At 57.6% G+C, this 26,654-nt stretch overlaps 1 protein-coding gene and 1 long non-coding RNA gene across 30 annotated transcripts in view; both read right to left on the bottom strand.

The window, feature by feature from the left end:
* MPRIP (myosin phosphatase Rho interacting protein) overlaps positions 1 to 26,654 on the bottom strand; it is a 92,881-nt gene that overhangs the window by 26,334 nt on the left and 39,893 nt on the right. For 16 of the 29 annotated variants that reach the window (XR_015147744.1, XR_015147745.1, XR_015147749.1 and 13 more), the window contains exons 4-12: positions 20,109 to 20,260; positions 13,574 to 13,658; positions 9,751 to 9,964; positions 8,514 to 8,730; positions 8,160 to 8,426; positions 4,973 to 5,114; positions 4,072 to 4,176; positions 2,707 to 2,763; positions 1,724 to 1,792 (exon numbers count right to left, since the gene is read on the bottom strand). Coding sequence is in view for 25 of the 29 variants with exons in the window: in XM_086358337.1 (XP_086214463.1) it covers positions 1,724 to 1,792; positions 2,707 to 2,763; positions 4,072 to 4,176; positions 4,973 to 5,114; positions 8,160 to 8,426; positions 8,514 to 8,730; positions 9,751 to 9,964; positions 13,574 to 13,658; positions 20,109 to 20,260 (1,308 nt within the window). In the remaining 4 variants the exon portion in view is untranslated. Of the gene's footprint in view, positions 1 to 1,723; positions 1,793 to 2,706; positions 2,764 to 4,071; positions 4,177 to 4,972; positions 5,115 to 8,159; positions 8,731 to 9,750; positions 9,965 to 13,573; positions 13,659 to 20,108; positions 20,261 to 26,654 lie in introns of all 29 variants that reach the window. The other 13 variants (XM_086358352.1, XM_086358353.1, XM_086358340.1 and 10 more) reach the window with 7 other exon arrangements.
* On the bottom strand, positions 5,552 to 6,546 carry LOC147351901 (uncharacterized). Its single transcript, XR_015147750.1, has 2 exons — positions 6,414 to 6,546; positions 5,552 to 5,757 (listed from the first exon to the last, which is right to left on the bottom strand). It is a non-coding gene; the product is annotated as an uncharacterized LOC147351901 (long non-coding RNA).

The following is a 26,654-nucleotide window of genomic DNA, read 5'->3' as shown; positions in this document are numbered from 1 at the left end:
CTTCCCTGGCAGTCCAGTGGTTAAAACTTTGCCTTCCAATGCAGGGGGTGTTTGTTCAATCCTTGGTTGCAGAGCTAAGATCTTGTGGTCAAAACCAAAACATGAAACAGAAGCAATATTGTAACAAATCCAGTAAAGACTTTAAAAATGATCCACATCAAAAAAATTTTGGAAAAAAATCAGAGAGATTTTTGCACCTGCCTTTAATGCCTAACTTCTGAGGACAGCTAGATTCTCACATGGGTCTCTGAACTTAGTCTGCTGGCAGCTTTTGGCTGAAGTGTATAAGGAGGGCCTGGCCTCACACAGACTCAGGCTGGAAAAGTCTTTTCAGACAGTTGCGGCTGTTCTTCTTTGAAAAGTGGTAGTTTCCTAAAGATGAACTGCATAGTGGAATCTTTCTGTCCTTGCTGTTATGTTAAAATCCATGGTTCTACCCTGCTCCGTGCATGGACCTCTGACCCACGCGTGACCTGGTGGCACTACGTGCCGCTCCTGGGAGAGTCCCCAGACACTGGCGTGCTCCTTGTTGCAGAGCGAACGCCATCCACTGTCATCCCTGCCTATTTCATCAGGGAATCTAGGCTCAGGGACGCTGTCAGGTGAGAGACGACGAACACAAGTTTTCCAAAGTTCCAGTTTTTCTTAAAATCTCAAATTGAATCATTGATAACAGTTCTTTCGGTCGTTTTCCTTGGAGGAAGAGACTCGGTTTATTTAATCGAGTGAGCATCTGTGCGTTGGCGTTTAAGCAGAGATGGTGGGCCGCGAGGAGGGGGGATGGCAGAGGGCAGCGTGGTCGCAGTGGGTGCTCCCCACGAGGTGGCGTCACGCCTGGACAAGCAGCACAAGGGACTTCGCCAGCTTCCGGTGGGTGCTGAAGGCTGAGCCTAGTGAATCAGCACTTTCCTGTCCTGTGAAGGCGCTTTCTGTAAGGCTGTAAACGTGTGGCAGTGAAGGACACACTGGCTATCTGCTCCCGTAGCCTGGCTGGCTAAGGCACCCACCATCAGCACAAAGGCCAGCACAAGGGAAGAGGTCAACGGCATCGCAGCCTTCCAGCACTATTTTTGTTATAAAACCCTGGACGGGCCTCCAGGGGTCCATAAAGTACACTGTGAGAACAGCCCAGCACCTGCGCGTGCCCCTGCGGCCCCTGGCACCCACGCTACTCCCCATCTGCTTGCCCACCAGCCTCTGTCGCCTGGGCGTACAGAGGCACAAGAACCACTAACGTCATTCACATTTGGGAGTGTATCTCCCAAAGGAGATTCCTGGAGTGGGAAGCAAGGGAAAAGGTACAGGAACAGAATGCCAAACGCAGAAGAGGTTTTTCTGTAGGTGAAGAAAAAGCCCTTCTGTTTGGTGTTCAACCACAGAACCAGGGCTCTCAACCAGGCTGCCAAGTTCACCTGCCACATCCCATCCTTGTCCAGAAAACAAGGGACAAGATGAATTAGTTTGGTTCTTTGCAAGACAATTCACCACAATATTTCCGTGCAGAAAGAAGAAAACTGCTCATCCTGAGTTTTAAAATGAGACATCTTTCAGTGTTTTTCACAGAACACAGACAAGAAAAGCTGCTGAAGCCCCCCCATCCCAGGTGCTGAAGCAGGGCTTGGAGAGCCTACTTCTAGCAGAAGCCAGTCCCAGAACATCAGAGTCTGCCCCAGGGCTGGACTGGGCCACCCGTCAGCACACAGCATGGACCTGAGACACTCACCTCTTCAGCCACCGAGTCCCTGTAGAACCTCAGGCTTTGATCAGCAAGGACAAACCAGTGCTTCTTCCACTAAAAAAGAAGGGGAAAAGTCAAGCCTGAACTCCACACTCCTGCTCCACGGCGCTCCACAGCCAGGGTCCTGGGGGACCTCCCTGAGCACAGGGAACGCAGACAGTAGGTGGCCCCTCTGGCTGGGGCACACACACAGGACTCTGCTCAGGCCACAGGCAGCCACATGCACACGCCTTCTCCCCTGTGATAAGGCGGTGTGGGCACTCCACCCATAGGGGTGTGGCTGCAGAGGGGAGCCAGGCCCCCCAAGCCCAAGGAGGCAGCCTGTGAGTTGCGGCCACCTGCTGCCAGCAGGGGTGACCCAATCACAACCAGCCAGACTTCCCAGTCTTCACTGTGAGGATCGACAGGGGTGCTGAGTCTGCAGGCAGAGCCAAGGGGGTGGATATGGAGCAGGGGGAGAGAGAGAGAGAGAGAAGGAGGGCGGGGAGGGGCATCCGGGGGTCTCGCAGAGGGACCGGAGGCTTCTCCTGCCTCCTGGAGGCCTGATCTCCACCCCAGCAGCCACTAGTGGCTCGCTCTTTCTGCTCAAGTCCGCCAGCTCCTCCCAGACCTGTGGCTGCATCTCAGCTGCTGCCTACCACCTCACAACCAGGGAGCCTGTTCTTGGGGAACCTGGGCTCTCAGGAAACCTCTGCAGAATGTGGCCAGGCGGGAAGCTCAGGTTGAAGGGCATCCCTAGGCCTGAGGCTGATGCCCACCAGGAGCGGGGAAGCAGTCCACATGCTGGCAGCAGGCAGGCTGGTGCACCCACTGCCCACCACACCCCCACTTCTGAGGAGACGGGGTCGTGGTCACAGTCCTGGAGGTGGTAGACAAGGGCCAGCGCTCCCACACCCATGGGGACAAGGCCAGCTGGACCTTGCACCCGCTCCCCAGTGCCTGGGGCCACGGCAGTTCCAGCCACTCACCTGGCCATCCTCATACTGCTTGGTCAGCCAGCCTTTTTTGAAATTCAGCAGGTCGGGCTAAGAGAGAGGAATAAAGAACAGCTCAGAGAAAAGCAGCCTGGTGTCTGGATCTGTGCAGAAGCAGACTGATGAGGCAGGCATTTCTCTCCCAGTGAGGGGCCCTAGGAAAGGGGGCTTTTCCACGTGCCAGATGAGCACATGTGGCTCCTTGCCCTGGCAGGGGCTGCCCAAGCCACTCCCAGGGTGTGCATCTCCAAGGAGGGTAAGGTTGCGCACCGGGAACAGGTGCGGCCCCCTCGGCCCATAAGTAACACAGCAGGGCTGCCGGGAAGCAAAGAACAGTCCAGACAGAGCCATCCGGCATCTCACTGGAGGGAAGATGAGCAGTGATGGCTGAGACTGAGAGTCTCATAAAGGCCACGGGAAGACTGACAGCATCTGGTGTGAGCACGACGCAGCAGTGAGCTGCCAGGACCCTCCAGCCACTGGCCTGCCAGGATGATCCTGAGCCCCTGCTTCCCTACAAGCAGCAGAGCCAGGACAGCAGGTGCTAACAGCACCTGAGAGCACCCATAGGGCTCTCGCAGCCCTGGGCCTGGCTGGTGTCTTGTGTGGGTGTGGCAAGGCCAGGTGCACAGAGATGCAGCACTGCAACGTCCAAGGACCGAAGGAGAGCTAAGAGAACACAGGCCCCGGGGCGGGACACACATCAGCCATGGGTGCCCTGGAGCCTCTGCTGCAAAGTCCAGACTCCAGGTGAGAGAGCATGTGCCCTGGCCCAGCTTGGGAGTCGCTGGGGTCCCCACGCCTGGGGGGGTTGGGACCAGCCCTGGTTCCTCAGGAGGCCGAGGACGAAGGCATGAAGGACCCATGTGAGCCGCTGTCTTCACTCCTGGGGCTCTAATCTGCCTTTCAGGGCTCCCTGAGGGGGCGGTGGTCCCGCCAGACCTGCCTGATCACTCCCTACCTCCACTCAACGGCCACAGCTCTCATGCCCTGGAACGAAGGCCAGGCCCCCTCCGTGGTGACCCCATGAACAAGAGACGTGCCCAGTGGGAAGGGGGCTCCTGCCTCCAAGACGTTACAGAGACAAACACTCAAAACGAGAAGAATAGAGGTTCGTGCTGTGGCCCCAGCCCCCAGAGCCAAAATTCTGCGGTCCTGGCGGCCTCCTCTGCCGGAGATCTCAGAGCTCAGGATGCCCATGTAGCCCAGAGAAGGGGCAGAAACACAGCATCTGCTTCTCACACAGACACGACGGCCCATGCACAGGGGGCAGTCAGCACGGACACCAGCAGACAGAGCCCCATGACAAGCAGCAGGGGCGACGTCTCCAGGCCTCAGAGCACAGGCGCCCGGGCTCACCGTCAGGGAGGACTCCGTGGACCTCCTGTCCAGTGACTTGGCTCTTCGGTGTGGAGACAGGGGGGAGGCCGAGGCGTCTGGGAGAGGAGCTTCGCTGGGGAGGTCCTGTGGCAGAGAGCAGTCCCGTCAGCACCAGCCAGTCCCTCATCCGCTAGAGCCGCAGGAGGGTGGGCTTCAGGGCCGTGTTGCGGGCAAGGAGTGGGGCTTTGCTGTCTGGTGCCTCGGCACCTCTGCCCCCGCGGACAGGACCTGCGTGCAGATGGGACCCACGCCCAGACTCCTGGTCCTGAGCCTCCAACTGCCTGCCGGGGCTTGAGCCACTCTGGTGGACAGGGCAGCCTTTTCTTGCAGACGTACCAGCCACTCGGCTCTCCGGGTCCCCATTCTCTCTGGGCCTCGTGGGTTCACAGAGGGAAGAAGCTGGGCTCTGTGCAGCGAGCAGGAGAGCCCAGAGAGAACTGGAGGAAGACAGAGGGTGGACTTAGCGGAGCCTCAAGAAGTAGGGGCCCTGGAGAGGAGTTTCAGAAGCAGAATCCACCTTGGAGATTCAGCAGAGAGAAACGAGGGCTCTGGCCATGGCCAGAAAAGACAAGAAGGAAGGAGACCAAACGGCCTCAGAGAGGAAGAGAGTGGCTCTAGTTAGGACCTGGGACCCAAGGCGCATGAGAGCAGCTCTGAGTAGAGATGGATGGACTTCCAAGAGGAAAATGCGGAAGATGGGCCTCACCCTCAAGAAGTTCACTCAGGGAAGAAGGTGAGAGACGCAAGAAACGACCAGGAAACAAGAGCAGGAAGCTGGGCAGAAGTGGACCCACATGTGAATGGGCTGTATGGGGGGCCATATGCCACCCGTCCCCACCGCCTGCACCGCCCCAGTATTGCCCAGAGCCCAGACGCTCACCCGCTTCCTAGGGAACGCCCTCTTCTCGCTGCGGCCTTGTCGAGTGTCACTTGAGGCTGAGGGCCCGGTGGACAAGTTGGTCTCCATGTGCTCTGCCTTCTCTGTGTCCAGGGCCTCAAACTTCTCTATTACCTGGGACCTCCTGCAAGAGAGGGCACGAGGCCACTGAGCGGGGAGACAGGGTTCCCTGGAGCCTAAGGGGACGTGGTCCGGAGTCTGAGGGGCTCCTGCAGCCAGCACCCCAAGCCAGCTCACCCCAGCTCCTGGGCCACCCTCGCGTGGGTGCTAGCCGCATACACCCCTGGTTCGGCCAGCTCGCCTGATGCCCCCACTTCCTCTCCCACCTCCACACGGGGCAGCTCTTGGACATGGCCCTGCTCTCTGCCTCCCAGCCCCGCACTGCAGACGCCGCACAGGCTGTCGGGCTGACACAGTCGGCTCTCACACGCCAGCGGCCCCCTCCTGAGCCACAGACTGGTGGAAGGCAGCCAGCACCTCAGGCGCCCTGGCCTCACCACGTGCCTCAGCAGACCGGATGCAGCCCCCACCCCAGGGCGTCCAAAATTTAGCAAGAAAAAGACCCATGAATTAACATTGTTTCTGCCAACAGTAAAAAGAATCAAAACCCAAATTAAAAACAAAGCAAGTTGATTTCGTGTGAAAGGGCGGGCGGCATCATCAGGCCATCTACGGCTGGAGACGGAGCTGAGATGGGAGCGAAGCAGGCGGAGGAGGGGCGAGTAACGTCACAGCGACACAGCAGGAGGAGTGGAGAGGGGCAAGACCTGGAAGAAAACAAGGCTGGAGAATGAATAAACAGAAAGAACTGCTGATAAAAATCAAATATGGTAAATCAAAATCATCCCAAGAATTAAAGCAAAAACCCAAGGCGATTACTGAGGAGGGAGACTATCTTGTCCCCGCGTCATGAGCATCCGCCTGGTGGATGCACCCTCATGAGCTGCCCACGTGTGCCCAGGCCAGAGCCCTGTTCCCCTTGAGATATCTCACAGGGAGGGCTGTCCTTGCATCGGACTAGCAGCAGAGTCGAGGGCAGCAAGTGAAGGGCCACTGGGCCCAGTAGCCTGAAGCCTAACTTCACGAGGAAGGGGAGGGGAACCCGGAGGCCAGCTCGTCCTTGGGAGGGGACCAGCGGAAGGGGCTCTCAGGGTCCTTCCTCAGGAAGGCAGACTCCCAGGGACCAGCTCCCTGTGGAGCCATCTCTGCTCCCGTGGAGTCTCCTGCAGGCCAGCAGCAGCTGCAGCGGGGGAGCGAGCGAGCGAGCGCAGGAAGCCAGGCGGCGTGGGAGCGCCTGGGAACCACGGGGAGTTCTTGCCAGTGCTCGGGCTGGCTGCAGACCCGAGGTGGCCTGTCCCAAGTGTCCTGCTAGGTTTAGAGGACAGACCCGCTCACATGTAGAACGAGAGCTCTTCCAACCGACCTCAGGACCAGAAAGCCCCACGATGGCCTCGAGGTGTAGGGGCCAGTGAGTCAGGCCAGTTGCATGCTGCGGGCCGGGCCAGCCACGAGAGGTCAGAAGAGGGAGGGAAGTGCCACCTGCCAGGGATCTGGGGGAGTCCACCTCAGGCGTCTGTAAAGTGGGGCCTTTTCAGCTCAGGTCCCTATAGTCCTACAGCTGGGACAGCAAAGGCATCCCAGTGAGCCTGGTCCAGACTCCCAGCCAAGCGGCAGGTAGGACCTTGGCAGCTGGGCCTGGTTTCAGTCACCAGCGGTTCAACCAGCCACCCCCTCCACACTTGCTCGGCACAGCTCACCATTTGAGAAACACTGGGGAGGCTCTGTGGCCAGTCCAAAGACCACTTCAGGGCCAGGACTGGTCAGGACACCCACCCTAAGGCCTCTCAGCCAGGCTTCCGGCAGCCGCCCCCTGGGTATGGTGGCTGGTGTCCTGCCCATCTGGGGCTCTGTTCTGCACCACAAGACAGGGATCCAGTCCAGCACCAGGAGCGGCTCAGGATCAGAGAGCAGGCCTTGGACAGGACAGCAGCCAGTCAGAGGACACGAGGGCAGTGAGAAGTAATGTGGCAGGGTTAGGATGCAGAGGAGAGGGCCCCAGGGGAGCCGCACCAGGCAAAGCCCCTCCCCATGGTTGCAGAGCAGGCGAAGCAAAGCCCCAGAGGTGCCATCTGTCCCAGCCATAGCCGGGAGGGAACTCCAAGCCAAGCAGGTGTGCTGAATGTTAATTCTTTGGTCCCTGCCAAACCAAGGTGTGGCTGCCTGCTTGGGGGCCTCCAGGACGCGGTGAGAAGCCCCCTTGCCCAGGCCACTGCCTCCTACATCTAGCAAGTCCCTTCACTTACACCTGGTACACTAAGGACAACCTCGGCCCTGCCCCAGCTCTGCCGTCCCAGGCTGTTCCCGTGAGGAGGAGCCCTGCTCCTGCATCCCGATTCTGCCCTGAGTATGGAGTGCTCACACGCCTCAAAGGGTTACTAGTAAACCAGGTGGAGAGGCTGTTTGGAGGGTGTGTCCCCTACCCCTCCAGGACTGAGGCACCTCCTGTTTGCTTCTCTCTTTAAGTGTGTTTTCCTAGTGCTGGAGGAGATGCTTGGAGGGCAGGTGGGTGGAAGGAGCAGGGGAGCAAAGTAACCGGAGCTCTGCAAAGGGTCATCCAATGTGCCCACTCGCTCCAATTCTGAGCTGGGTCTGGGGGTGGGGCCGAGGACACTGCACTAACAGTGGGTCTGAATCTCCTCAGAAAGCAGCTTCTTTGGAAATGAATGAAAACCTCGATTTTCTCTTCCCAGAGCATGTTACAGGCTCTGGAATCATTTTGGGAGGTTTGAACCCCTGCATGACCCACTGCATGCGAGGGTGCGAGCCCTGCTACTGGACAGAGGCTCTGTTTACATGTGGGGCTGGAAGCTTCTACTGGAAGGGGCACTGGGGCACTCTGGTCCAGGCCTGGACTTGGGAGGCTTCAGAGATGGAACCATGCTCTTTCCCTCGTTCTCCGCAAGTGCAGGGCCCTCCCCGCCTCAGACCACAGTTCCACCTGGCCTTGGCCCATCTCCAAATCCGTGACAGAATGTCACAAAATGTACGAGTTTGTGAGTGCACATGTGGGTACCTGTATGAGAGAGCATGTTGAGTGTGCACAGTAGGGGCTGCAGGAATGGGCAGAATGTGTGCAAGCCCCTGGTGCTCCAGTCCCCCCGGCCCTTACCTCCGCTCGTTGCCAAACAGACGGGCCACCTCTTCCCTGCCAGGGCTCCGGGCCCGAGTCCTGCGCTCCAGTCGCCTTCTCTCCACCTGGAAGGCTTCTCGGTGGCTGATCCTGATGGCCTTAGGGACGTCGGCCAGGGTGGCATACTGCCTGCTGGCTTTAAAGGCATAGGCACGCCCCGGTCTCTCTGCTCCCCGCCCCCCAGCACTGCCGGAGTCCACATGGGCAGGGGGATGGCTGGCCACATCCAAGGAGTTGAAGGAGCTGCTGCAGACGGTTCGGGCAGGGAGCTGAGGACCTGGGGGAGGAAGGGGATGGCCAGGCTTGTGGGAGGGTGGGCCGGAGTCGCTGTACCTGTTGGTGGGGGCGCCCGGGCTGGGCGGGGAGAGCGGTGGGGGCAGCTGTTGCTCCTCGGCCTTCACGTCCTGCTTGGTTTTCTCCAGGGAGAAGTAGCCGCTCTCCACCCGGACTTTGCGGCCACAGTCCACGCGGTCACCACTTGTGGTGCTCTCCTCTGGAAGACGAGGGACAAGAGACGTGCTCGGCCTGCTGCCACCTCTGGTTCTACAAGCTTTGGAGAAGGCACGCAGGTCCAAGGCCACCCTAGGGCAGAGCCCTTTCCCAGGAAAGGAATGGGGCATCCTTACCTGCCTCTCCGTAATGGGTACCTCTATGCCAGATGGCCAGGGGTCCCTAAGCTCTAGTCTGGAGGCTCAGCTGGGACAACAGGATCCCCAAGAAGGGACATCCCACCAACAACCACTTCCCATTGAACACCAAGGAGAACCCAGGGAACGTGGTTAACACTCCAAGCTGCACTGCAGGGGGTGCGGTTCAATTCCCTGGTTGGGGAACTGAGATCCCCAGTACCACACAGCCAAGCTGGAAACCAAGTACATCATGACACAGAGTACATCATGAGAGGCCGTGCAGCCTCTCAGTGCATTGTTAAGGGGTAGGGAGGCACACCCGGGAGGAGCAGAGGAAGAGCAAGTCCTGGATGTGGTGGGCACCCACAGCTGGGGAGTACCGAGCGGCCTTTTGCCCAGAGCCTGAACAAGCTGCATCTTGCCTGAGTGGGCACAGTCTCAGCTGTCCATGTGTCTTTAGTGGAAACAGGGAAGCTGGCCTTCATGCAGAGCCCTCTAGGCCTGGACAACAGAGACCAAGTGCTGCCCCACTCTGCTCAGACAACTACAAGTCCTGGAAGGAGACATGCGGTCATGCCAGCTGTTCCTGCCAGATGTTCCCCTGCTTCAGCCAGCACCTGGGCAGGGTGCATCAGTGGGAGAAGGACTCGACAACCCTTGATGCCACTCACAGGACACAGTGGGCTTCAGATAACCAGGCCTTGAACACAAAGCAGCCACGGGGAGCAGAGGCTCCTCTGGACACAGAGCTCACTACAGAGCATCCAGATTCTCCTGACACCAGGCTGGGGCACGGGAGCGACTGAAGGCTGGTAGGCCAGCAGACACACAAGGGCACCTGAGCCCCAGCACCAGCTCGCTCTGTCAGGAGGCCAGAACTAGTGCTGGGAGGTGGGGCACCAAGACAGGCAGGCACTGTGGCCACCCTGGCTACCACTTACCATCTCTGCCCTCAAGCCCTGGCTCCCTCAGGGTGCTGGCCGCAGGAGGCTGGCCCTGGCTGGGACTCTGAGCTGGACTCGGGCTGCTCCCATCTGGCTGGTCCTTGGCCCTCATTTCTTCCTGCCAAAGTGTGGACTTGGTGGTGGGGACTTTCTCAGCACTGGGGATGCTGCTGCTGCTGCTGGTGACAGCCATCTTGGCCGGCCCTGGCTCCTGCAGGGGAGAGTGGTGTCCATGCAAGCCTGGGAACACCCTGCCCGAGCCAGCGCACGGGTCTGGGCTGCCCGAGTACCTGGCTACCAAGGTCAGCTGCAGTGTCAGAGGCCCAGATGCCAGAAAGCAAGGTTCAGCACAGAGATGTCCCGGCTGGGCTGGAAGCCTTCTTTCTTCTGCAGCCCCAGCCAGCACCCAAAGCCTCTAGGCATGCAGAATGGGAGCCTGGAGCCCAGGTGGGAGCCCAAGCTGGAGCTGGTGCTGCCCCAAGGGACAGCATTTGTGTACGAGGTACTTAGCCAGAGCATACAGAGAACTGTAACCCCACACTGTAAGCCTATGGCACCTGCTCATGCCCCGGGCCCAAGCTCCTGCCCAGCCAGGCACTGGGGTGCCTGCTCCTGACCTGCCACCAGCAGGATGGCTCTGGGCACCCCTCAAAGTGAGGCACATCTTGGCGGTCCTTCCCAAAAACAGACTGCCTGCTGGGCTCTGACTAGCACCACACCTTCCAGTCCTCACCAGCCACCCCAAAAGCTCCTACAAGGGGAGCTCACCTCGGCTGAGAGGAGGTGGCAACCCACGTTCGCATGGCCAGTAAGAGGCAGAGTGGGGCTCTAAGCATTTGGCACCCCCAGGGGCCCCTGGGAGAGGAGGCGGGCCCAGGACGGGGGCTGCCTGTTGGGTGGGCACCTGCGTCCACAGTGAGACAGCCAGCACTTTGCCTAGTCCAGAGCTTCCTCAGTTCCACAAGGGGCTTGGGCCTCCTGGGACAGATGAAGCTGGGATGGCTCTCCCGCAGGCCTGGGAACGCCCACTACCCCTTCTGTCACAGCCATCAGTAGCCCTGCCTCCCTGGCTGGAGGCTCCTGAGTGACCTGAGCCACCGAGAAGAGGTGGCTGGAAGAACGTGGCTTCTGACGGTTCCCCAAGGCTCCAACAGAACCAGCTCCAACGACCCGAGGACACCAGCCCTGAGGCCCTGAGCCTGTGGTCAGCGGCGCCCTGGCTCCACACCCATCAGCCATGCTGCCCTGAGCAGAGGTCTCTCTGGGTGGCCTGCTGTGCCCCCACAATAACCTGGGGCCCACACTCTGAGGCCAGGCATGGCTCTGCAGGGCTCAGAGTGGAGCCGTGTGGGCGTTACCTGGAGACCATGCTTGACAAGTCCGTCCCCTCTGTGGAGGGGGGCTGGACCAAGGGACACAGAGGCTGCCAACATGGGCTGTGGAGGAAGGGCAGCGCTGTGCCCGGGAGAGTAGGGTCCTGGCACATGCACACTTTCCTGATGCTGGGGTGAACCCAGCATGGGGCAGGGTGCTGGTGAGGCTCTCCAAGAGGAAATTCCAGGCCTGAGATGTGAGGGTCAGTGACAGGGCTTCCTAGCACCAGGCAGTTCCAGGCCTGCCTCCTGGGCCCCTGACTGTCCTAAGACTCAGCCCAGAGGAAAAGGGCCCTGGAGGCGCCAAGGTCCATGGTGAGTCTCCCGTGGTAGCCATGCTGTCTCCTGCCTGTGTGCCCAGCCTCACTGCGTCAGCAGGGGCAGAGGGGCAGGGCAGGGGCTGGTTTCTGGGTAGTCACTTCTCTCCTCCAGAGCACATGGGTGGAAAGCAGACTTGGCAGGGGCGGGGCCAGGGCACATGGCAACACGCCCATTCCCCACAATGTCAGCACCGTGCTGGGGGGTGTTGCCACTCACACCAACAGAGTCCTGGTGCCTGTGTAAGGCGGGGGAAAGGCCCAGGGCCCCAGGGTGCTCCTCTCTGTGTGGCCAGGACTGCTGCAGGCCCAGGGCTGTCAGTACCATAAAGAAGTCAGCTGAGAGCAAAGAGAAAATGGGGCAGGAAGGGAGGCCCAGTCAAAGGGCTTCTGCAGCCTCCACATGCTAAGCAGGCCCCTTGTGAGCAAGTTTCCCACAGAAAGCCACCTTTTCTACCCCTGGGGCATGGGAGCTGAGCAGAGGGCCAGTAAGAAGGAGGGTTCTGACCCAGAGTGGGCATGGCAGCAGGTCCCAACGGGTAAACAAGATGCCTGAGAAGAGGTGGCAGCTCAGAGCAAACGTGTGGGCCTGTAGTGGGTCGGACCAGGGCCTGACAGGAGCCTCAATCACAGCAAGAGGCCTGCTGTTTTATACATCCCTGAAAAAGACCAAGAAGCAGGGGCCAAGAGCCCAAGCGGGTGAGCAGACGGAGGAGCCAGCCTCCCACAGCTCCACCCAAGGATGTGTGCCCCTAGCCTGCACACTGGGCTGGGTGAACACACAGCCCCTGGCCTTACCCAAGTCCCAGCTCTGGGGTCTAGGGAGATGGAGTGGGGAACCCCTGGTCACATCCTGAGTGGATGACCACTCCTCTCTAGGCATCTGGGTACCAGGACGCCCTTCCTCAAATAGCCAGAGCAGGAAGAGGCTCTTGGGAACCCATGCCTCTTAGGCTCCAGCTCTACAGGTCTGGGCCAGCCTGTCTCCCCACTGCCCTGAGCTCTGCTGCAACCCAGCCCCCGGTCGAGGGGGTGTGTGCTCTCCCCCACAGCCCCATTCTTGACCTCCCTCTGGCCTGAGGGGTACCTGCACACTCCATGGCCCCAACTCCCAGATGCCTGAACACCCTCCTTGAAGCAGGACCCTGGGCCCCCTGCCTGCCTGAGTTCCTGGAGGGCAGGGTACAGCAAAGGGACACCCCCAGCCCTGTTAGTCTGACCCAAAACTCTGGGGCAATAAGAAAAAGGCTAGATTTGGGTCTTGGGTTCTTCTCTCTATAGGGGCCCCTAAGGCACACAGTCAGTTGGCCCACTGTGCCCACTGTTCCATACCCATGAATTCCACCAGCTGAGGAGCGTGCAGTCCTGCGGGATTTACTATTGAAAACAATCCACACAAAGTGGACTCCCAGAGTGCAAACCTGTGTAGCTCCAGGGTCATTGTACTGAGCACCCAGGAGGGGCCTGGCGCTTTTGCCACTGCTCATAGTAAGCTGAGAACTCGACTTCAACAGGCCCGTTTCACAAATCAGCCCGCTGAGGCCCTGAGCCCTCCTGGTACCCTGAGCCCCTGCAGACCAGCCAGGGGAGGGAAGCCCTGGACCCGGGGGACTGCCCCAGCCACCTCCCACTCTGGCCTCGTGGGAGCTGGTAGGAGCACAGAATCAAGGCTGTGCCAGTGCTTTCCATTGATGGTTACCCTGAGAGCCCCTCACGGCCAGGCACTGCAGGACCACTCCTCCTGGCCCCCTGCCCAGCCTGCTGTCTGTAGAATTGTCTGTGCGGAAGGTGGAGCTGAACTGAGCCTCTCCTCCCAGCATGCTCTTGGCTCCCAGCAATTGGCGGGATGGTCAGGGGAGGGATGGGCACTGTGCAATGACGCTTCTTGGGGCAGCCCCACAGCAGGCCAACCTCTCCAAGTGGGGGTCTTGCCCTGGGGCCTACAGAGGAGCATGCAGAAGGCAGCCCACAGACTCGGAGAAGGCAGGTGAAGACCCCTGAGCTGAGGGCTGCCTCAGCCCTAGCATCACCCCTTCCTTCCCTTGCCCCCAATTCTAGGCTGGGTCCTGAATCCCCCAGTCTCCCAGGGTGCTTTTTCTTTGCCCCAGCTCCACTGAGGGGATGCCTCACCTGTGGTGTGGGGGGCTCCACCTTCCGCTTCTTCTTCTGGTTCTGCTTATTGGTCCTGGGATAGACTGTGAGCATCTCCAGCCACCTGGAAGAGAGGAGGGTATGGCACCAGTCAGACCAGAGCTGCCACTCCAGGGCAGGAAGTGCCAGCTGCACAGCTGGAACACGGACAGGCTGACCACTGGCCTGGTAAGGACTTGGCACTGTTTTTGCTACCAGCCTTCCTCTGGGGCTGACACTCCACTCTAAAATTGCCCTCCTGGAGTGCGGCTGGCCAGCACAGACACGCTGCGACTGGGAAGCCCCGAGGACCACTGGGGCAAGAACCTAGGAGTCGTTGCCAAACTTTCCGACAGTGGTCACTTCTGGGCACTGTGCAGCTGACCTCCCACACTCTGGAGAGGCTCACCTCTGGGCCCCAACTGCACAATGAGGGCGCCCTTGGGGGCACCTCGGAAACACCTTTGGGGAAGGCCTAGCGGAACTTCCCAGGGACCAACACCAAGGCCCACACACTGGAAGGTTCACTCTGGACCAGCAGCAGGGAAAGCAGGCAGGAGCATGGACTTAGATCTGGCTCTGCTTCCCTCAAACCAAGACCCAGGCAGCTCCTAGCCCTCGGGGCTCTGGCCTCTCATCTCTGGAACCAGGGGGGTACTGCTTGCCTTTCTGGAGCTCCGTGGGAGCTGGGAAGGTCGGAGCGAGGGGAAGGAGAAGGTGTGGTGGGAGGAGGAGGTGTGGTGGGGTGGAAGGGTGGTGCTCTCTCCACAGGGGACAGTACTGCAGGGGATGCTGGGCCAACTCTGCCCAGATACAAGGGTCTGCGTGGGCTTGCGGCCAGCCTGTGACAAGAGCCTGGCAGCAACGGCTGAACTGCTGAGGGAGGCAGGGTCTGCAGCGCCAGCATACTGGTTGAGGCCGCAGCGAAGACCAGCACCCAAGCACAGGGCAGGAAGAAGGGCTTGTCTTTAGTTCTCAGAGGTGCTCCTTTAATGTGTTTGTGTGTGGGATGCCACTGGGGTGGCTATGCTGCCAGCAGCTGGGAGAGGGGTTGCATGTGGAGTGCACCCCTCCAGCAGTGGAGCTGAGGCCCAGTCAGATGAGAGCAGGGTTTCTTGGCCTGAGAGCGCACGAGCAAGTGCACTGCATGAAGAGATCTGAGCACAGGCTCTGCTCCCAGAGCCCCGAAGCCAAGAGGAGACGACGGCTCACTCTGCACAAGAGCAGACGAGCAGGCTCCAAGGGCTCACCCATTTGCCCTGAGGAGTTCGAGCGCTTGTGGGTTAACAGACTTGCTTTCTAGCTTGCCAAAGGGAACACATTTCCTTTGCAAAGTTCACACCAAGGACCCCGCCTGCAGAGGGCCCCTCTCCAGGCTCTACCTGGGAGGGGAAAAGAGACTGCTTGTGAAGTCACGTCATCCTCCAGGGCCTGGGAACAGGGCTGCGGCAGGCATGTGCAAAGCAGTCAGGGAGCCCTGAACCCATGAACACTGGCCCTGTCGCTCTCGACTAGTAATGCTACCGAGCTGGGTAAACCTGTGCGCCTCACACGACAGGGCCTTGAGGGGAAAGGAGAGAAGACCTGCACCATGGCCACACAGTTGACTGGAGAGAGCCCCTGAAGCCCCTGCCAAGCACCAGAGGGAGGTCCCGTCAGAGGCCAGGCTGTGTAGGGCTGACCTGGGCCCCAGCTCCCATACTCCTAGTGCCCTGGGACCTCGGACACCCCTCCTGTCCTACGTCACCCAGACCCCTCCCAACTCAGGTGTGTGCTTCTGTGTGTGATGCCTAAATCTCCTTGAGGAGTCTGGTTGGGCAGTGGAACCTCAGCCAAGGGTGCCTGCCAGACAGGCCATGGCAGCAGGTGGGAACCAGGACCCACGAGTGGCTCTGCTGCCACTCGTGCCTGGGGAGATCAGGTTCCCTTCATCTCTGGCCGTCCGTCTCCAGCTGCAGAACCACTGACACTGGAGGAGGGAATGGCAAACCACGTCAGCATTCTTGCCATGAGAACCGCATGAACTGTATGAAAAGGCAAAGAGACATGACAACGAAAGATGAACTCCCCAGGTCGGTAGGTGCCCAATATGCTACTGGAGAAGAGGAGAGAAAGTTCCAGAAGGAATGAAAAGGCTACGCCAAAGCAGAAACAGCCCTCAGTTGTGGTTGTGACTGGTGGTGAAAGTAAACTCCGATGCTGTAAAGAACAATACTGCATAGGAACCTGGAATGTTAGGTCCATCAAGGTACACTGGAAGTGGTCAAACAGGAAATGGCAAGAGTGAACACTGACACCTTAGGAATCAGGGAACTAAAATAGACAGCAATGGGCAGATTTAGCTCAGATGATCTACTACTGTGGCCAAGAATCCCTTAGAAGAAAAGGACTAGCACTCAGAGGCAACAAGAGAGTCTGAAATGCAATATGCTGGTGCAATCTCAAAAATGACAGAATGATCTCAATTCATTTCCAAAGCAAACCATTCAATATCATACTAATCCAAGTATATGCCCCAACCAGTAATGCTGAAGAAGCTGATGCTGAATGGTTATATGAAGACCCAGAAGATCTTCTAGAACTAACACCAAAAAAGATGTCCTTTTCATCATAGGGGACTGGAATGCAAAAGTATGAAATCAAGAGACACCTGGAATAAAAGCTAAGTTTGACCTTGGAGTACAAAATGAAGCAGGGAAAAGGCCAACAGAGTTTTGCCAAGAGAACGCACTGGTCATAGCAAACATCCTCTTCCAGTAACACACAAGACGACTCTATGTATGGACATGACCAGATGGTCAATACCAAAATCAGACTGATTATATTCTTTGCAGACAAAGATGGAAAAGCTCTATACAATCAGCAAAAACAAGACCGGGAGCTGACTGTGGCTCAGATCATGAACTCCCTATTGCAAAATTTAGACTTAAATTGAACAAAGTAGGGAAAACCACTACACCATTCAGGTATAAATCAAATCCCTTACGATTATACAGTGTAAGTGACAAATAGATTCAGGGATTAGATTTGATAGAGTGTCTGAAGAACTAAGGACAGAGGTTCGTAACACTGTAGTGATCAAAATCATTTCCAAGAAAAAGAAATGCAAAAAGGCAAACTGATTCTCTGAGGAGGGCTTAAAAATAGCTGAGAAAAGAAGAGAAGTGAAAGGCAAAGAAGAAAAGGAAAAATATACCTATCTGAATGCAGAGTTCCAAAGAATAACAAGGAGAGAGAAGAAAGCCTTCCTAAGTGAACAATGCAAACAAATACAGGAAAACAACAGAATAGGAAAGACTAGAGACCTCTTCAAAAAAATCAGAGATACCAAGGGAACATTTCATGCGAAGATAAGCACAATAAAGGACAAAAATGGAACAAACCTAACAGAAACAGAAGATATTAAGAAGAGGTGGCAAGAATACACAGAAAAGTGAAAGTGTTAGTCGCTTGGTCACGTCCAACTCTTTTTGACTCCACGAATTGTAGCCCACCAGGCTCCACTGTCCATGGAATTCTCCAGGCAAGAATACTGGAGTGGGTTGCCGTTCCCTCCTCCAGGAGATCTTCCGGACCCAGGGATTGAACCCACATCTCTTATGTCTCCTGCATTGGCAAGCATGTTCTTTACCACTGGCACCACCTGAGAAGCTGAGAATACACAGAAGAACTATTACAAAAAAGACCTTAATGACCCAGACAACCACAGTGGTGTGATCACTCACCTAGAGCCAGACATCTTGGAGTGCGAAGTCAAGTGGACCTTAGGAAGCATCACTATGAACAAGGCTAGTGGAGGTGATAGAATTCTAGCTGAACTATTTCAAATCCTAAAAGATGATGCAGTGAAAGTGCTGTACTCAATGTGCCAACAAATTTGGAAAACTCAGCAGTGGCCACAGGACTGGAAAAGGTCAGTTTTCATTCCAATCCCAAAGAAGGGCAATGCCAAAGAATGTTCAAACTACTGCACAACTGCATTCATTTCACATGCTAGCAAGGTCTTGCTCAAAATCCTTCAAGCTAGGCTTCAACAGTACGTGAACCGAAAAATTCCAGATGTACAAGCTGGATTTAGAAAAGGCAGAGGAACCAGAGATCAAATTGCCAACATCTGTTGGATCACCAAAAAAGCAAGAGAATACCAGGAAAACATCTACTTCTGCTTTACTGACTTCACTAAAGCCTTTGACTGTGTGGATCACAACAAACTGGAATATTCTTAATGAGATGAGAATACCAGACCACCTGACCTGCCTCCTGAGAAACCTGTATGCAGGACAAGAAGCAACAGCTCGAACTGGACATGGAACAACAGACCTGTTCCAAATCAGGAAAGGAGTACGTCAAGGCTGTATACTGTCACCCTGCTTATTTAACTTATATGCAGAGTACATCATGTGAAATGCCATACTAGATGAAGCATAAGCTGGAATCAAGACTGCCGGGAGAAACATCAACAACCTCAGATATGCAGATGACACCACCCTTATGGCAGAAAGTGAAGAGGAACTAAAGAGCCTCTTGACGAAGGTGAAAGAGTGAAAAAGCTGGCTTAAAATAACATTCAAAACACGAAGATCAGGGCATCCTGTCCCATCACTTCATGGCAAATAGACAGGGGAACAATGGAAACAGTGACAGACTTTATTTTCTTTGGCTCCAAAATCCCTGCGGACAATGACTGCAGCCATGAAATTAAAAGATGCTTGCTCCTTAGAAGAAAAGCTATGACCAACCTAGACAGCATATTAAAAATCAGAGACATTACTCTGCTGACAAAGGTCCATATAGTCAGAGCTATGGTTTTTCCAGTAGTCATGTATGGATGTGAGAGTTGGACCATAAAGAAGGCTGAGCGCTGAAGAATTAATACTTTAAAACTTTGGTGTTGGAGAAGACTCTTGAGAGTCCTTTGGACTGCAAGGAGATCAAACCAGTCCACCCTAAAGGAAATCAGTCCTGAATATTCATTGTAAGGACTGATGCTGAAGCTGAAACTCCAATACTTTGGTCACCTGATGCAAAGAACTGACTCACTGGAAAAGATCCTGATGCTGAGAAGACTAAAGGCGGGAGGAGAAGGGGACAACAGAGGATGAGATGGTTGGGTGGCATCACTGACGCAATGGACATGAGTCTGAGTAGGCTCAGGGAGTTTGTGATGGACAGGGAAGTCTGGCGTGCTGCAGACCGTGGGGTCTAAAGAGTTGGACATGACTGAGAGACTGAACAACAACAAAAATGCTTTGCTCTCTTAAAATCCATGACATTCTAAGAGGAGGATTAAGGCAAGACAGTGAAACTGGTCCTCCCGTCTGCCCCTGGTGTTAGAAACGAAATCCTGCCTCTCCCCACAGGAGGATGACTAGCAGGGAGCTGGCACCCCAGGAAGAAGCCACCCACCCCTCAGGAGCATGGGTCTGGCCCCCGCTCCACACCCACCTCAGTGAAAACGAGATCTCACTTCCTCCCACGGCAGTCTTGGCCAGCTGCAGCTGATGGGGCCCCAAAGCCCAGCCCATCCCTCAAAGCCACCTCCGTTTCCCGAACACAAGATGCCTGATGTCCTAATTCCTTCTCCTTGTGCAGTAATCAGCCCAGCCCCTCAACCCAGAGAGTTTATTTTCTCCTTTGCACCTTAGGAATGACAAGCTTCTCCACGACCCAGCGCCCGAGCTCCTGGCTGGGCCAAGGGGCACCTGCTCGCTGTCACGCACCATGTCACATACCTGTGCAGCTGCGTGCACAGAAGAGCAGGGCCCCCAGGAGGCAGATGTGACAGGGCTCAGAGCACGGAGCTCAGCCCCCTGCGCTGGCAGCTGCCTGGAAATCTGGGTCCCTCTACTTTCCAGGGCTTCTCCCAGCCTCCACCCAGGGCATGCTGGGGGTGGGGTGGCCCAGAACTCTGTTCTGTCATGCAGACAAGAAAAGCAGTGCATGTGGTCACCCTGTGGTGACTCCTGAGTGCAGACACGGGGGTCATGAGGGAGACATGGCCTCTGCTCCAGGGCTGACCGCTGGCTGAGGAGGACAACACACTTGGGCAAACCCCAGCCTTCACAGGCGCCAGCTGACAGAGCCATACACCTCGTGGGGAAGGCCTCCTGGGGGCCGCACAGCCTGGAGGACGGAAGGGAGGGCAGGGGAGAGGCAGCAGGGGGCGTGCGTGGCCAGCAGCTCAGAGCTGCAGTGCATGGGCTGCGGGTGGGGGCTGGGAAGGGCCCCAGGGCCTTTCAGGCAGGAGGCCGGTGAGGCTGGATGAGCTCTGGAGACCAAGACCCTCCTGTCTGAGTGAGAAGAGGCCAGAGTGAGGTGAGAATGGACTGGGAGACCAGAGAGAGGCCTGGAAGATGTGCTGACGCCAGCAGAGGGAGGCGGCAGGGGAGCGAGGCGTGCAGGGGCAGCTGGGCAACTGAGGGTGGGGATGAAGCAAAGGTGGGTGGAGAGAAGAACTCAGCAGACAGGGGCGCAGGCAGTCCGAGGACCCCGGCAGGTGGGGCGGCTCGGCTCAACACACGTGTAGCAAACTCACCCGCTGATGATCTCCTTGGTCTCAGCCCGGATGAAGTGCTCTTTCTCAGGGGTCAGAATGCACAGGGAGAACTTCTGGCCCGTCCGGCCCTCCCCATCCACCACGTCCGTGCACTGGTTCATGTTGATGGTGCCCTGTGGGAGGGTTGTGGGCTGCAAGAGGAAGACAGAGCAGGAGTCACTGTAGGGGCAGAGGGAACATCCCTGTCTCCCCAGGTCCTTCCAGACCCTCCTGGCTTCTCCACAAGCACTGGGGCCTCACAGCTGTGCAGATCCCCCTGCCACGCGGAGCATGGGGGCGGGCTGCCTTAGTCTGGCCCTCACAGCCCCGCGTCCTACTGACCCACCCCGGGGGAGAGAGGTGACAGGCCTGCTCTTCTCAGAGGACAACCAGCTGCATGTTCCTTCCCACTGAAGAACAGCCCAGGAGTGCTGGGGGAGGACAGGGGCTGTGTGTGGGGGGAACAGGCAGCAGACCCTCTCGAGGACAGCGGGGGTGACAGAGGCAGCCAGGAGCCTGGTCTCAGAGGTTGGCTGATCCAGAAAACAGTGAGAAAAGCTACAGGAGGTGGTTTTGAAATTGCAAGGCTATTTTTAAAGGCTAGGAGGGGCCAGAGAGAAGCACACCTTGAAGGCGGACTGGGGCAGGCAGCCCGGAGCCTCGCACCTGGGGTCGTCAGAGGTAGGCCTCCTTCAGGGCTGCCTGGCCAGGGCTGGGACAAATTATAGCACTTCCCCCCTTTTCTCAGTCAAAGCTATGAGACACTGACATTAGGGAGAGAAATCCAAAAACAAGATACTGAGCGGATGAGTGAGGACCCTCCTGGAATGCAAGGAGGCTTTGGGGAAGGAAGCAGGGGGCTGTGGCAGCCACCACACCAGGCGTGAAGACTCCGTGAAGGGAGGGGAGCCCAAGCTCCAACTCCCACCCCACCTCCACCTCCACCAGGGGCCCATTCCAAGGGCCCAGCGCTTCCCGGCTGGTCCTGGAGCAGCAGCAGGGGCAAAAAAGGCCCACAGTGGTGCCTGGGTTCCCTTCCACCTGCCAGTCCCCTGCTGCAACACAGAGGAAGGGGATCTGGTCTGAAGATGAGATGCCGAGCTCTGCTGACCCACCACCAGCCAGCTCCCTTTTTGTCCACTGGGGCCCCACCCAGGAGCCAGACCCCAGAGGTGGTGGCTTTCCGGAGTCCTCGCCCTGACACAGCCGCCAGCTCGCGGGGTTACTGCAAGGCAGGGAGTAAGTTCCCCACTCCAAGAAGCCTTTCCGTGGAGCCTCTGGGATCTGCCCGTCCTCCTGAGGCCCAGCTTAGGACAGAGGCGGCAGGGTAGGAGGGCAGCCATGTGCCCACAGAACAGCATGCACCTTCACTGTGTCTTCAAAGTGTGTCCTGTCTCAGAAGTGCTCCCAGGTGGGCATGAGAGAGGGGCCACACCCACGCCAAGCTGAGCGCGTCCCAAGTGAAGTACAACCTCGCAGCGCCTCTCCTGGAGGCCCCTGACCAGCCCTTAAGCTGGAGCAGGGGGTCTGGTGGGTGGTCCTCAACCAAGCAGCTGACGAGGGAAGTGGCCCAGGGCCCCCACCTCCCTCAGGATGAGCGCTGTCTTCCCACCTTCCTGCCTCAGCTCCAGGCCCTGCTTCCTTCCCCCACATCGTGCCAGTGCCCAGCAGAACCCTCCCTGGGTGGTGGTCTCTGCCCTCTCCAAAGGCAGACTCCCTCAGGCAGGACATTTGATCCCCACTGGCCCCGACAAAACACACGGCCTCTCGGAGGCGGGGCCTCAGGAAGGTGGAGTGAGGCAGGAGCGTAAGAGCAGGCAGGCCCAGCACCCTGCTCTGCTCTCCTCCCATCCCGCACTTCCTCCCTTGTCCCTCGTGCCGCTGGGGCAGGTACACGGCCCTGATGAGTCACCCTGTGTTACACACACGCAACACACACAGGTAAGTTCAGCAAGGGCCATAAAGTACATCATCAGAAGTTCTAGCATTTTCTCCTCACTGGACCACCTAGAGGGCCCTGGGCGACACACGCTCCTCTTCAGAGGCCACTGCTCCAGGGCTCGGGGGCCAAGCTGCTCCCTGGTCCCTCTGCATAGCGAGTGCTCCCTGTCGCCCCGCAGCTCCGTGTGGTCTCGGGACTCAGGCACCAAATGTACCCTGAGACTTTTGGCAACCTCTCCATGATAAGAAGGTGCTACCTCCTCCACAAAGTTTGCAGAAGGGCCACGAAAGGCAGAGATGTGACAGGTGAGGGCTGAAGGGCACGAGCCTCTCTCCACCACCTCTAAGCCAGGATCACCCAATTATAGTCTCTCTCATCCTTCCTTAAATATGACCTCCCATGAGGCAGGCGTGACCTCATCCTGTCACACACAGAGACGAGGGAACGAGAGACAGGAAACCTGGGAAACCTGTCCAGGCTCACAGGGGCCAGCCCTTCTGGTCTCAACAGCGCCCGCCCCACCAAGCCCGGGAAGCAGCAGCACAGGAACAGCCACACAGGCCCCTTCGACTTCAATGTGCCTCCCATATAGTACAGACTATAACCCAGTACTACACGATGGGTCTGTGGCTCAAACTGTCCTGGCCTCGCCCGTGTGGCCTACCAGCATGCACACGTCCCACTGTTTGCAGGGCAAGGTGCCCCAGGCTCAGCTTCTATGTACCTACCCTGATCCTAGAATCAGCCATTTCTCCAAGGATCCCTGGTTCCTTTCACTGGAGAACAGAATTAGAAATCAATACTGAGGAACTAGGTATGCTCACTGCTTTGGGGGCGTTGCTGCCTCCAGGCCTTCTCAGATGATGGGCCAGGAAACACAGGTGCGTATAACCTGTGCAGAGTCACATCTACACTGACTTCCCCAACCCCCACCTACTCCCATCTATCAATTGCGGGGTCTCTCTCCTGAGTGTGTGTCTCTGAAGCTAAACACACATGTGTCCTCCACTTGAATCCAGGACCATGTGGATCATTCCAGCCTCTCCCCTCGCCCGCCTGGGCCCCAGCACACCAGGTGGCCCAGACTGTGAACCAGTGCTCCAAAGGCAACTCCACCGCTGTGCACAAGGCACCCAGCACGATTCCTTCTCCTTCAGTTGTACAGACTCCACTCATGTCCAAGGGCACACACCACCTTACACACCCGTACCTGGACTCTTCAGGGAAGCCCTGGAGAAGAACCCATCACAGCTCCTTGTATATCTGAGAGCCCTGTCGGGGAGCAGACACTAGTTCTACACCTTCTGCCTCCAGCACAAGTTTCGGAGCCCTCTCTTCCAGGGCATGCTGGGTGAAGAGGGAGGGCGGGCGGGCACAGAGGGGAAAGGTTAGGGGCTCAAGGCACCTCCTAGCAGAAGCCATTCTTCCAGCCGAGATGGAGACCGGGGCTGCTCACAGAGGGCGGGGGGCACTGGCACACAGGCAGCAGGCCCTGCTGTGGAGATGCACGCCCCAGCTCTGGTCTGCAGGGTGCCGTGCCCGGGTGGAAGGCAGTGCTGGTCTGCCCAGCGGCTCCAGGCAGATTGGGAGAGAACACACCATCGTCTGCTATGGGTGGGCTGGAAGCCACGCAGCTGCTGGGGCCGTGGCACTCAGCAAGCCCTCCTGCAGGGGCCCCTGCTCACCCTGGTGCTGAAAGACCCCCGATGCTGAGGTCTGAAGCAGCCAGAAGAGACTCTTGGGGACCAGGAACCATGAGAGAGGCTGGAGAGAAGGCAAAAGGTCCTAAACTGTAAGGCCTGAGTGCTTAACGCGATGGTTTTCAACTTTTGCTGAATAATGGAATGACCTGGAAAGATAACTAAATGGAGGTTCCATGCCCAGATTTAAACTCTCTGGGGGTGGGGCTTTTTAAAATCAGAATTACCAAAAAGCCCCTTCATGCTTCTAGCGCCGAGGCTGGGAACAACTGCCTGGAGAGGAGGCCAGTCTGCTCACAGCCGCAGCAGGCCCAGCACCGCGGGCTGGATGCCCAGGCCCTGGCCGGCTGCACCAGGTCACTAGGCAGCTTGTGGTGGGCCAGGAAGGACCTGATGAAAGCAGAACAGAAGGGACAGAGAGAAAACACAGCTGCTGCGAGCCCGCTGCGGGTGAGCACCAGCAGGGTTCACAGAGAGGGGGCACGACTGGAGACGTGGTATCGTCAGGCCCCAGCACCCAAGGCTCGGGTTAGCACCCACAAAGGCCCTGCCAGCCACAGTGAGAAAGAAAACGAAACCTCAGGCAACCTCCTGAGGGGAGGAGGAGGGACATGGGTCCTCTCCTCGGGTGACCCTGGGAGGCCCTCGACCAACTGAGAAGGTGAAGACCACGCCAGGCAACCCTACCACCCACGGGAAGGTGAGGGCCATGGTGGGGCTGCCACACTTCCTGTGATGAGAGGAGAGTCCCTGTCCCCAGTGGACCCCAGGTAACCCCACACAGGCACAGGCTCCCGCCTCCATCCCCCGGCCCTGAGCGCCAGGTCCAGCTCCTCTGGCTCCTACCCAGTGTAAGCGTCCAGGTGGAACACAGAATCGGGGGAGCTTGTTGCCACATAGAGCATGCAGGCGGGTCACATGGGCACGCACACACACACCCCTCCTATCAACCACACTGCTGACACACACAGACACACACACCCCTCCTGTCAACCACGCTGCTCACGCACGCGCGCACACACACACACACAGACACACACACCCTCCTGTCAACCACGCTGCTGAGCCTTGAAACCAAGTGGGGCTGGTGCTACTACAGAATATGGCTAGGCAGAACCCATCCAAGGTGGGTGCCCAAAGGACTTCAAATAACCTTTTTATGGAGAAATTCTCTGATTTATTCTGAGAATTCACACAATCGAGAAAGTCTGCTCTGAGCCCACACCACATCAGAAGTCACTGGGCCTCCTCTGCTGTCCAAGTTTTAGAACACAGGGGAGCAGAGCAGTAACGAGAGTGTCCAGAAGGGGACTCCCAGCCTGGACACAGGCCAGGCACGGCCACGGCCCCCCAACCCTCCCCACGCCCCTCAGGGACCGCAGGCTCCAGGGACACTCGGGTGCCCACAGGCATCTACCTGCAGCAAGAGTGCAGGTCCAGGGCACACATGCTGTGAGCCCAGGGCTGACATCCCCAACCTGTCTCAGAACAGGCCTGTGCCCAAATGCCATGGTGCTCAGCAACGCATCCCGCCCTCCCGTCTCTGACCCACAAAACCCGGCCACAGGACTGAAATCCCGTCCTGTACAGGCTCCTAGGCTCCTTCCCAGGGATCCATGGGGCTCATCAGCAGAGGGGTTGGAGCCTCCTGGAGTGAGTCCAGGGCCCTGGAACAAGCACCCTGTTCTTCCCAGACTCAAATGCTTCTCTGCAGTCCACAAGAGAACCCACAGGTACAGACCCTCTCCCTCCCAAGGTAGGAAGCCTGGAGTGCCGATGTCCTCCTGCTTAAACTTCCCAACAGCGGGAGAAGGAGGAAAACCTCCAGAGAGAAGGGCTTGACAGCAAGGCTCTCTGCCTCAGGGAAGTGCAAAGACTTCCCTGCCCAACAAGGGCTGTGAGAAGCTGAGGCCTGGCAGGCTGATGGGGCCTTGTCTAAGAAAGGACGCTCTCACTTCTCTCTCCTCCTGGAAACTCCCAACCAAGGGCTTGGAGGTGTGCATTTCCTGGGCCCTGCGCTGACCCGGTGATGTTTTAACGTCCACCTTACAATCTGCTCCCGCCTCACCTCCTCTAGGTCCAGTTCTCCTGCCCCACCCCCACCCCTGGAGCCCCGCCACTGCTGCTGGCTCTCCTGGCACCCACACCTGGTTCTTGACAGCAGATGTCTGCCCCCAGCGAAACCTCAAAGAAGCCTCTCATGGAGGCCTGGGAGCACCCGAGTTCTCTGGACCCATCAGCGGCCTCGGGACACAGAGGATGGGGAGGGAGAGGTGCTACCTACAGACGCCGCCCAGCCACAAAGGTGTGCACCCTGGAGACGTGTGTTCTGCACCGCCCTGCCCTCCCGGGTCTCCTGGACCCATCAGGGCCCTGCGGTGGCTGTCACCACTGCAGAAAATAACTTCAAAAACAAGTAAACATACACAACTGGAGTCCCTGCTGTTGTCCATGCTACTGTCAAAATGGTTCTCAAGTGTGTTTCTTTAAAAAAAAACAAAACACAGAAAATACACACTTAAAAAAATCTAGATGTACTATCTCAAAACGTTCATCTCTTAATTAGGCAACAGATGTCCCTAAACCTGAGAAGAAGGGGCTCCTTTGGGGAAGCAGGCCTTTGTTTGACAACAAAGCCAGACCCTCCCCGACCTCGCCCCTGCAGCGAGACAGGAGGGTGGTGGGAAGACAGGCCACGAAGCTGCAGTCTCGTCCAGAGCATCCAGCATCCACGCTCATCCTGAAAAGCACTGCTCCTCTCCCCACACCACTGAGAACACAGAGATGTCGTTGAGGCTACAGAAGTGACCAGTCAGCTAGCAGGCGGAGCTGGAAGTCAGCCCACACACAACCACCCAGGTGTTTTCTGACAAGCTGCTCGAGGACGGGCCAATTCAGTTTCAT

This window comes from Bos grunniens, chromosome 19 (assembly GCF_055505025.1).
Source record: "Bos grunniens cultivar Pamir isolate PY7600 chromosome 19, Bosgru_T2T1.0, whole genome shotgun sequence".
Lineage (NCBI taxonomy): Eukaryota > Metazoa > Chordata > Mammalia > Artiodactyla > Bovidae > Bos > Bos grunniens.
This window is presented reverse-complemented; position numbering and strand designations above follow the sequence as displayed.